An 11,797-nucleotide genomic window follows, 5' to 3' on the forward strand; every position below is an offset into this window, starting at 1 on the left:
CTTAATAAACAAATAACAATCTATCTATCCTTCAACACGTGGACGTAACACATATATAACAATATCTGTCAATCAAGACATGGACTTAATGAACAAATAATAATCCAGGTATTGATCAACACATGGATTTAATAAACAAATAACAATCTATCTATCCATCAACACATGGACTTAATAAACAAATAACAATCTATCTATCCTTCAACACGTGGACGTAACAATATCTGTCTATCAACACGTGGGCTTAACACCCATAAAGGGCACTGAACATATTTACCTATCTTTACTGATTAAACTAGTTTGTGTTTGTGCTACTTGTGTTCCTACCAAAGGTCAAGACTTACAGTTGTTTGTTTCAGATATTCACACAAAGATACACAAGAGTTCTAGGTATTAGTCGTTCCTAATTTGAATTAATAGAGTAGAGTGAAGGCAACTAGTCAACAGCATCCATCACCAACCTTTGGGTTACTCTAATTAAATAGGCGAATTTGACCTCACTCCTATAACACATCCAGGGTCTCAAAGTATGGAGCCGTGATTTCGCATTAAGACGCTAACCATTGATCTCGGATTAACAGTCCAGCACGCTACCACTCATTCCATGTCCAACCGACAAACTACAAACATAACAATTAAATCCATTGGCGAACAACAACAAAAGAATCAACTCTTTAATTTTTAATTAAAATCGTTACCGTATCTCTGTTATACATAAGGACATAACAAATTTTCACAATAGATACTTTTTTTCCAGGATGGATAAAATATATGAATATTACTAGACTACTTTACAAAATTATATTGAATTATGAAATTATTAGACTTCTGTATTTAAGAAACACCGATTCTAATTATTTTTATTTAGGTATGTGTTTTGTTACGAGGATGTGCAACAAAAACAAAAATGGTTTCTATTCTTTAAAGCGCTGCTGTTCAAATATAAGAAAATAAGTTTTTATATTTTTGGAATACTCGAATGTATACCATTCTTGACCATCGAGGTAAAATTTTACAAATATTTAGGGGGAAAACGCAGACTTACTTATTTCATGATTTCAATGGGCATCAGAGTTGTTGTTTATTATTGAAATTATATCTATATGTATGCTCAGCGAGCTTCTATTCCTGTAAAAACTTTGTGCTTAATGTTACACCAGCCCCCCAGTGGCACAGCGGTATGTCAGCGGACTTGCAACACTAGAAAACTTCGATACCCGTGATGAACAGAGCATAAATAAGCCAATGTGTAGCTTTGTGCTTAACTTCAAACAAGCGAATCAGCGTTACACCAATGTTCTAAATAATCAAATTTACTGTGTGTTTTGGTTTTCCCCTGTTCAATATGAATCTTTTTAGTTATTATTCAATGGAAGAATACTACATGAAATATATTAACTTAAATAATAAAAACGTGTTGTGGGTATTTTGAATTTTTCTAAACTTTTCTTGGGAATGTTGTATATATATAGGTATTGAGTGAAATGATAGAACTGGTAGCTAATTAATTAATTTGGTCCCTTAGTTCACTGGAGTAATTTGACCGTCCACACCTAAGTTTTCTAGATGTCCTGATTATGATATTTGGATTCTTTAATCATGATGAACTATATGATCCTAAGAAGTGTAAGCCGAGAATATACTGTGATTCTTGGAAGCAGAAGGATGAATTCTAAGTTACTATTTTTATAATGTTATATTACACCTTTTTTCCAGAGAAGACGTGCACTTAAGATGAAGAACTTGAGCTACAAAGAAAGTGAGGGACTGAATATTGTCAAGTTTAAAACCCTCTAGTCCATCAGTAATCCTCTATCATCTGGACTAAGAAATACATCAGAGAAAAATATTACCAAGGGCTTTTTTTCTATTGATGCCACGTCCTCAGCAAAGGGGTGATTTAATAAGTCCACAGTACAGTGGTCAGCTAAGTGCGAGACACCGAGAAGGAAGAGTGATCAGGCTTAATCATCGCTGCAACCTGTCGCTCAGAGAGCTCGAGGCAGGCGTGTATCACGTGACGATATCAGGCATTAGCAGCAGATTCTGAGAGCTAGTTCTACTGCGGGCGATGATAGTTGGAGTTTGTCTTCTGATGCACGCTGCGAGAGAAAGCGAGAAGGCTGGATTTCTATCCGGTGTCTAGCTGGGATGGTGCGTGTTCTAAAGTACTTAAAAACCAATAATTCATCATGCAGCTTCGGAAACTACAGCTTGAAGCAGGGAGTTCGGTGTAGTTAACCAAAAGTTGTGAAAGGCTGACAGTAGTCGTTCAAACAGTTACAACGCGTTTAAAGCGTTTCTTTTGTTCTAAGATTCTCTAACTGATTAGTGGTAGTTGAGAAGAAAGAAAGTTTGGCCAGTGCAACTCTGTTTCCACATTTTATGTGAACATCGCTTTTCAATAAGCCATCGTATTCGTGTGCTAAGCGACAGAAGTTTCGGCAAAAGATATTAGTTCAGTAACTACATGAACCAGTTGACAACTGTTTCCAAATCTATACTGACTGGTAATGGATTATTTACACATATGGTACCACGTATATAGCTAATCTTCTAAATCAAACGTGAAATCCAAAACATTCCAGCTTTCAACATGTGAGATAGATGTTCAAGATTGCTGAAGTATTCACAATGTTCACTGCTCTCTCATTCCTCTGTTGCCTTGGATATTGTTACCGTATGTAAACGACTTTGTTTATCGTTCATTAGAGTTATTTGGTTAATGTAATGGATGTCATTAATTATTAAACCGGCGTTCGTGCCTTTGTTGTGAACTTCGGTTTATGAAATAAGTTATTTATGGATGTTTCAACAGTTGTTTACTAACAGAAGTTATTCGGTAACTTTCCATTTTTTTTCAATTATAATAACACGTGTCAAAGTAAACAATTCTATGTTGTTTTTTAACACAAACATAGATACATTGAAACTTATAAAGAGTTGTTTAATTCTTAGAGTATGATTTACAACAAAATTCTTAACTTATTAAACATAACATTACAAACTCTACATCTAAAATTCTAAAAAACAAATAAACTTGAATTATCTTTAAGCACTTATCACCATTTATTAGAAAGTTCGGTTCCTATACTATTTTCCACAAAGGTATTTAAGTAACTTCTACGAAATAATAATGAGCGTTTTTATCAATAGAGAGGGCTGAATATCGTGTGGATATAATATTGTCAAAAAATTAATGTTTATTAGAAAAGCGTGTGTTACTTTACATAGAGAATTTCCTAAATAAACATTTTAGACCTGAGTAAATTAGTTATTATATACAAGTAACTTGAAAGAACATTTTTTTAAAGAAGAAGAAATAAGTGAATAAGTAGAAAGAATTGTCTGAAAATGAATATTTATTACAGGATCTCAGTTACGTAACAATTACTCTCCCAAAATGATTTTTTCATAAGCGAAAATAGTTCATGTATTAAATATAAACAACTCCTTGGAAATGAATTTTCCCACGATGAACAGATATTATGCGAGTCCCACTATATGAATATTCATTGTACAGTTAGCTATTAAGCAAAACACGGCTCTCTAAAGTTTCACCAGAATTATTATCTCGAAATCATTCTTTGAGATACTCATAAGAGGAGAACAATTCTTATTTAAAATAGAAATATGTAAAAATGTTAATAAGGTAATATTTCAAAACAACTCTAAATTATGAACGCTTATTAGTGAAGATTACTTAACATTTAGAAATAATGATGTTAATTAAAAGAGATAAGTTTTATGTTAAAACAGCTCTTAAACAGTGAAAAATCATTTGGAGGGAGGCGTTTAATGTTTAGGGGCAACTATAGTAGAAATGAATGCCTATTAGAATAACGTTCTTATGGGAAAACAACTCTAATCAGTGAATGCTTATTGGAGGAGCTTAGTTAAGGTTTAGAGATAACAAAAGGATGCTGTAGAATAAGTCGAAACTTAATATGTAAAAATAAATCTCTGTACAAATTAGTGTTTGTAACTGATGTGGCCACAAAGCTGTTTATAAAATATTTTTCTTGCACAAATTCAATTATTGCACAAAAGTAAATCTTTACACTTATCCGGTTTCCTTTATTGATTGAAAACAATTCAATCAGAAACATACTTTGTAAGAAGAACCAAGAAATTTCTAAAAATTATCTGTAAAGAAGTTGTGATTACTAGAACATTTTAGCTATTATAGAAAACATCAAGACGATGGACTGTCTTTAATAAATGTGCTTACAAGAAAGCACAATCGGTATCAAAACATTTCTTTGAAATAACTGACGCTCAACATCGGGTTCCTAATTATGTAGAAATAAATCCTTCAACATAATTGTTACTTATCAGATGGATTCCTTTGTTTGAGAAAAATATCTTTTAAGAAATATATGTTTGTCGGGGGGGGGGGTTGAATTAGTGTAATATTTTATATGTAAATATGATACACCTGATTAGCTAATCATTGTCCTTCTGTGGGAAAGACGTAAAGTTATGGACTTAAAATGCTAAAATCTTGGGTTCGATTCTTTTCGGTAGATAGAACACAAATAATCCATTTTGTGGGTTAGCTCTAAAACGAAAGAAATAAACACGCAATTAGCTGATTATTTTACACATGCATTAAATGTAAAACAGATAATATACATAAGTTACTGGAGCGTAGCCAAGAAACATCAAATTAAGTATTTGATTTAAATCAGAGATATGTAGTTAGATCAATAATTTAACAAAATATTGGTATTCCACGCGCCATTCTCACGGTCTGTTTGTTGTCTACAGTGTTGTACTTTTCACAACAAAGTTTTCATTGTTTAGTTTAAGAAGAACAGTTCAATGTAACAGAACTAGGTGAAATATCCTATTCGATTTGTTAGGAATCTTCTGACTTTATAGTACAATATCTTGTGAAAGGGTTTAGAGTAAACTGTTACAAAGGGTTTGTTCTTTTAATTTGGGTTTGGAAAATCATTTTAGACTGTCTACGTTTTTATTGTTTTTGTGAGTTATTGTCTAGTTCTCATTATTTTTAAGCATTAGTGTATGTGTTTTTATTGTTTTTAAGGTTATTAATGCTTTGTTAGTACAGATTATGTATTTTTGTCATGTTGTTAGTATCTGTTTCTCAGATTTTATGTGTTTTTGTCAAGTTTTTAGTGTTTTTTCTCAGGTTCTGCAAGTTTTTGTTACGTTGTCAGTATTTTTAAGCTTTAGTGTATATGTATTTTCTGTTGTTTTTTTCAGGTTGTTAGTGCTTCGTTAGTGCAGATTGTGTATTTTTGTCACGTTCTTAGTATCTGTTTCTCGGATTTTATGTGTTTTTGTCAAGTTTTTAGTGTTTTTTCTCAGGTTCTGCAAGTTGTTGTTACGTTGTCAGTATTTTTAAGCTTTAGTGTATATGTATTTTCTGTTGTTTTTTTTCAGGTTGTTAGTGCTTTGTTAGTGCAGATTGTGTATTTTTGTCATGTTCTTAGTATCTGTTTCTCGGGTTTTATGTGGTTTTGTCAAGTTTTTAGTGTTTTTTCTCAGGTTTTGTAAGTTGCTGTTACGTTGTCAGTATTTTTCAGGTTTAACGCATGTGTTTGGTTGTTATGTTGTCAGTATTTTTTATCCGATTCTGTGTTTTTGTAAATTCATACATTGTAGTCAAGTGTTTTTCAGCTTTAGTGTGGGTTTTGTCACATTATTAGTATATTTTCTAAGCTTTTTTTGTATCTATGCAAGGTTGTTAATATGTTTCTTCGATTCTGTGCGTTCTTGTCAGATTGTCAGTATTTTATCTCATGTTATATGCGTTCTTATAAGGTTTTGAGTGTTCTTGTCAAACTCTTGGTATTTTTTATCTATAGTGTGTATTATTGACAGTTTGTTAGTATTGTTTCTCAAGTATTATTTGCTTTACTGAGGTTCTACATGTTTTTAATGTTGTTAGAATTTCTTCTCAGGTATTATTTGCTTTACTGAGGTTCTACATGTTTTTAATGTTGTTAGAATTTCTTCTCAGGTATTATTTGCTTTACTGAGGTTCTACATGTTTTTAATGTTGTTAGAATTTCTTCTCAGGTATTATTTGCTTTACTGAGGTTCTACATGTTTTTAATGTTGTTAGAATTTCTTCTCAGGTTCTATGTGTCATTGTCAGGTTCTGTGAGCTCTTTTCAAGCTGTTATTGTTTTTCAGCTTTAGAATAGCATTTTTGCCAGACTATTATTTTTTTCCTCTTAGATTCTATGTTATCTTGGCAGGTTGTTAGTATTTTTTTCAGGTTTTATATGTTTTTCTCAGATTGTTAGTATATTTTATCAGGTTCAATATGCTCTTGACAGGTTCTGTTTTCTTGTCCCGTTGCAAGTGTATTTCAGCTTTAGTGTGTGTGTTTTTTGCTAAATTGTTAATATTTTTATCAGGTTCTATGTTTTTTGCAAGGTTCTGTGTTCTTGTCACGTTGTTTATCTTTTTTCAGCCTTAGTGTGTGGTCAGGTTATTGGTCAAGCTACTAATGTTTTGTTTCTGTCTTTTCCTGTCAAATTTTTTAGTGTTGCACACACTACTGTCAGGTTTTATTTGTTTTTTTTTCAGATTGTTAGTGTTTTCTCAGATTCTAGGTACTTTTGTCAAATTACTAGTGTTGTGTGTGTTCTCTTCAAATTGCTGGAGAGTTCTTGTCAAATTATGTGTGTGTGTTTTCAGGGAATTGTCTTCTATACTCCTGTCATTTTCTGTATGTTTCTGTTAGTGTAGTTTGTATTTTTGTCAATTTCCTAGCATGTTCTTCTCCGCTTTTGTGTAAATTTCTCGAATTGACTGTGTTTTATTGAGATGTTTGAATAATATTTACTTGTATTACATGTTTAGTTTATTGTGTGTTATTATCAGTTTTTTTGTGTGGTTTATCATGTTGTCGGTCTGTTATTGTCAGAGTGTTTCTACTTTCTTTAATTTTAGTTCACATGGTTCAAGGTGATTCGTGAAGGGTATGTACAATTGAGGTGTGTAGAGAAATTAAATATTTGTTCTAGATATTAAAATAAGAAATAACAATGCATTACCTTTCTAAGAGCCTGTTCAAACCAAAGGTTTCTAGCAAGAACGAAGTCTTAATATGGTCAGTCATAACGTATGTAATCATAGCACTGTAATGAATTATTTTCTTTAAAGTTACTGTAAAAAAGTTGAAACAATTCAAACTAATATAATGAATATATACTTGTATTAATAGATCATACGTCTTATTATATAATCTGTTGTTGTTGTATATAGTGATTAGCTTTTGATGTGAACCGAATATCAAATATTACATATAGCAATAGAACATTCTCAAAACATTTTTCAGCTTAAAAGTATAGTTATAAATTTCGGATACAATTTTCACGTTATTTTTTATGACTTTTTACGATTAAAACCATTTTTGTTATAGCTAGATCATACGTTTACGTCCATGATTAAAGTACTGTTGCACAAGTTATCAAGGTCTCATGTTCAAATACATGACTATAAAAGTGTTGTACAAGATATGTAGGAGTACTAAACTTACGTACATGACAATAACAAGCTTCATACATGTCCTCTTTTATGTTATGCTTAGCTCATAATTATTTACAACAGCGTCATGAAATGTTATGTTTGGCTACATGATTTATTGTACAGACGTTTGGGATCTTGTGATTAAATACATTATTAACACGGTATTGTGCAGATTACCATGATTTCATGTTCACTTAGTTGTTATAACAATGTTGTATAGAATGTCGAGGTATTATGATTAGCTACATGATTATAACGGTGTTGTACATATTATCATGGTTTCATATTTACTTACATTATTATAACAATGTTGTGTACAATGTCGAGGTCTTATGATTACCTACATGAATATGACAATTCAATAAGAGTTGTCAAAGTCTAATGTTTAAGTACATTACTTTAATTTAATTGTATAAAGTGTCAGGGTTTTATGATTAGCTACATGAACATAACGGTTTTGTACAGATTGTCATAGTTTCAGGCTTGTGTATACTATTATAACAATGTTATACACGTCTTTAGAGTTTATATTTAGGTATATCATTAGAGCAATGTAATATAGAATATCAAGGCTTATGATTAGCTACATGAATATCTCCGTGTTATACACGTTATCATTATTTAATATTTAGGTACATTACTATAACAATAGCGTATACGTTGTTTGTTTAATAACACGACCGTAACAATTATGTACTTGTTACCTTTTCCTAATACTTAGATACTTGTCTGGAACATTGTTGTTCATATCGAATCATATACCTAATATTTAGGTATATGATTATAATAATATTACCCAAGCTATTAAGGTCTAATGTTTAAGTACATGGCTGTGAGAATGCTTAACTGTATACGTAAGATTAACAGAGTTAGGCAGGTTGCCAAGGTCTGATTTTTAATTTGATGATTACGCCATAGTTGTAAATGATGTTCAAGCTTAATGTTTAACTAACTTACTATGACACATTACACTAGTTTAGACTTTTAAAAAGGGAGACATACTTGTTATCTACAATGAGATGACGGCTTGTAAACTATACTAAACCATATTGTTGTTTACCGGAATAATAAAAACTGCAGTAAACAAGACTACAATGTTGGCATTTGTACTGCATTTAGCGAGAGAAGCAGTTAGGAATGACGAAGAATGATACAAAAAGACATTAAAACATACACTAGATCTTATCAATGGCAACATTCATTAAACTTAAGGAACAATGCTGTCTGCTATTACATTCTAGTGGGAAGAACAAAAACAACGGGTTTCTTTTAATAAGATACCGTGTAATTCAATTATGTCCTTATAGTTCGTGCTATTTATGAATCGTCAGAAAGAATATGATAGTTTTTTTATTTTATTTGAACCTAAGCAACTTTGTTAAACATAAAAGAAACATCTTTAACTACCTTTACATAAATCGATTTGTTCAGTTAAATCTTCTTGTAGCACAAAGATAATCTCAAAGTTATTGTAGTACACAAGCAACTTCTTGTAAGTGAACAACCTCGCCCACTTAATAGCACGTTTCCGGCGAAACGACAAACGAAAGGGAGTGGTTTATGAGTCAACGTGTTTATGCGAAAAATGTCAGACAGCGTTTTATGGTGAAAACAAAATCCACCCCTTGTTCCTTATATTTGTAACTATTAACTTCGCAGGTCATGTTGTTTTATGGTAAAAACAACATCCACCTCTTGTTCTTTATCTCTGTAGCTGTTAGCCTCGAAGTTCATACTGTTTATTGATAATAACATCATCCACCCCTTGTTCATTATCTCTGTTGCTTTTAACCTCGAAGATAATTTCGTTTTATTTGACGAGTGTTTTCTTAGTTCCCTTAGGCTTTGCTAATTCTTTAACTCTCTGTTGTTGCACTTTTTCATCCTTTCATATCTCTACCTACCGCAGTCTCATACTCTCTGGTTCTTTAATTAACAGTGTTCCCTTAACTTCTGAATGCCTTTTAAGTGTTTCATTGTTTAGAGGCTGTTTTTTATTTTCGCAATTATCTTTAAAAGGTCAATATTATTTTGGTTTTTGCACTTTTTTCTATCTCCTATTTTCTTTGTTTTTATTTACCTCAAAATGTTCTTGTTGCTTTCACAAGTCTCTCTACTTTCAGTCTCTTCAGCTAATAATGTTCTCCAAATTTCCATAAACCTCACTATATGTTCACTTCACTGATTTGTGTTTATTTTTTTTTTTGCGTTAATTATTCTCAAGAGAATTTCCTTAACGACCACAAGTCTCGCTCAGTTTCATTTCCAGCGTACTTTTACTTCTTTCACATCTCCTTCTCTGTTTGTTGTTACTATTAACACATATTTCTTTCTTTGTAACTCTTGATACATTATTCTGTATTTACCCATAAATGTGTTTGTTGTGATACAACTAATAGATCCTTCTGTGTTTACACAAACATTTCATCCTTATGTGAATACTGTTAAGATCCCGTATTACCTTACTGTATAATACGTATAAACAAAAAAATGGCAACTCTGCAATTTTAGTTTTAAGATGTATTATATATTATAAATAAAAAACACAAACATCAAATATTAACTTATATACAACAATTTACAAAAGGGTACAATACAAAAAAAACTCTCTTTCTTGGTAGATCCACGTAGGAAATGTCTCTCCAATTCAAAGTAATGACTTCAAAACGTAACACGTCGAAATTCAGCTTCAAGTTAACGGTAGATGTATGGTTACAAAAAGTTCACTGTTCCCATGTCAACTGCACCAAACTTGTCTATATTTTCAAAAACGATTTTCAACAGTTCTCAAAAACACAAGGCTTACAAAAGTTAAGATTAATTCTTAAACTTACAAACTCTTTAGAGTCATAAACAAGAAAGCTAATGATAGCTTATAACAACAAATTTATGATTAATATCTATATTCAAAAGCTCTTTCGACTTCGATACAGAAATCTCTGTCTGAAATGGCCACTCAAACTAAACTAGTTTGTTTGTTTGTCTGTTTTTGAATTTCGCGCAAAGCTACACGAGGGCTATCTGCGCTAGCCGTCCCTAATTTAGCAGTGTAAGACTAGGGGGAAGGCAGCTAGTCATCACCACCTACCGCCAACTCTTGGGCTACTCTTTTACCAACGAATAGTGGGATTGACCGTAACATTATAACGCCCCCACAACTGAAAGGGCGAGCATGTTTGGTGTGACGGGGATTCGAACCCGAGACCCGCAGATTGCGAGTCGAGTGCCCTAACCACCTGGCCATGCCGGGCCCAAACTAAACTAAACCAAACTTTCTGAAATGGCCACTCAAACTAAACTAAACCAAACTTCTCAAAAAACACTTCTCTACTACCAACGGAAACTTGAGATTTTATATATAAAACACCAAAAAACCGTTACAGAGAACGCACGTGCTAAAACCCGTTAGTTACACGTCATTGATCAGCGCCTCACAAGTAAGATTTACAAAAGTATTACAAAATACGGCATCGTAACAATACACATACATGTGTTTGTTTGTATTGGTACATGATTTTGTGTTTACAGATTCATCTGTACTATTCATACGTTCATCTATGTTATTACTATTGTTTCATCTCTGTGTGTTTACACATATATATGAGTTCATTTGTGTTCATACATGTCTTTGGGTTCACTCGTTTATCTATCTTTAATGTTACTACAGATACCTCCCACTATGTTTCATGTTCATCTCTGTTTTACTATTGATGCATTTTTCTGTGTTTGCACATTTACCTGTGTTTGATGCTACTACTGAGACATCCCCTTATATTTCATGTTCTTCTCTGTTTTAATTACTATTGATATATCCTTCTATGTCTTTCTGGAGGTACTATTAATAGGAAATGTGTACTCGATCCTTCAATCTTTGTAATAATCTGTTGTGGATCACACAAGTGACGTGCAGTTCGATCGCCACTGATTAAACAGAGGTTCAAAAGAAATAGTAAGATATATAGGGACACTCAATGTGTGTGTGAAAGCTAACTAAACTAAATGATGGACAAAGCACAAAATTTAATAGTAAACACAAATCTCTTTAGTCTGTCGCTTAAACAGATGATACTGCAAAACACAGGTGCTGCGAATTATCATTTCAAAGGTTAACACACGGTTCAATTTAGGATATAAAGCGCTGGTTGATGGGTGTTGTGACAAAACAGGACTTATATGACAAACTAGATTTTTGCTCCATGTTTAGAAAGTTAGAGAGACTCACAAGAAAAGTCACGATCGAACTCAGGATCATGAGATTCAGAGATAGACTGAATAAAAATAATTT

The 11,797-nt window shown here is 32.3% G+C and overlaps 1 protein-coding gene across 1 annotated transcript in view; it reads left to right on the forward strand.

Moving 5' to 3' along the window:
- Positions 1-2,121: 2,121 nt before the first annotated feature.
- Positions 2,122-11,797, forward strand: part of LOC106460021 (Down syndrome cell adhesion molecule homolog) — a 112,873-nt gene continuing 103,197 nt past the window's right edge. The window contains exon 1 of the mRNA XM_022386616.1: positions 2,122-2,680. Within this exon, the coding sequence (XP_022242324.1) occupies positions 2,608-2,680 (73 nt within the window). The 5' untranslated portion in view covers positions 2,122-2,607. The remainder of the gene's footprint in view (positions 2,681-11,797) is intronic.

The sequence above is a fragment of the Limulus polyphemus genome, unplaced genomic scaffold (assembly GCF_000517525.1).
Source record: "Limulus polyphemus unplaced genomic scaffold, Limulus_polyphemus-2.1.2 Scaffold694, whole genome shotgun sequence".
Classification (NCBI taxonomy): Eukaryota; Metazoa; Arthropoda; class Merostomata; order Xiphosura; family Limulidae; genus Limulus; species Limulus polyphemus.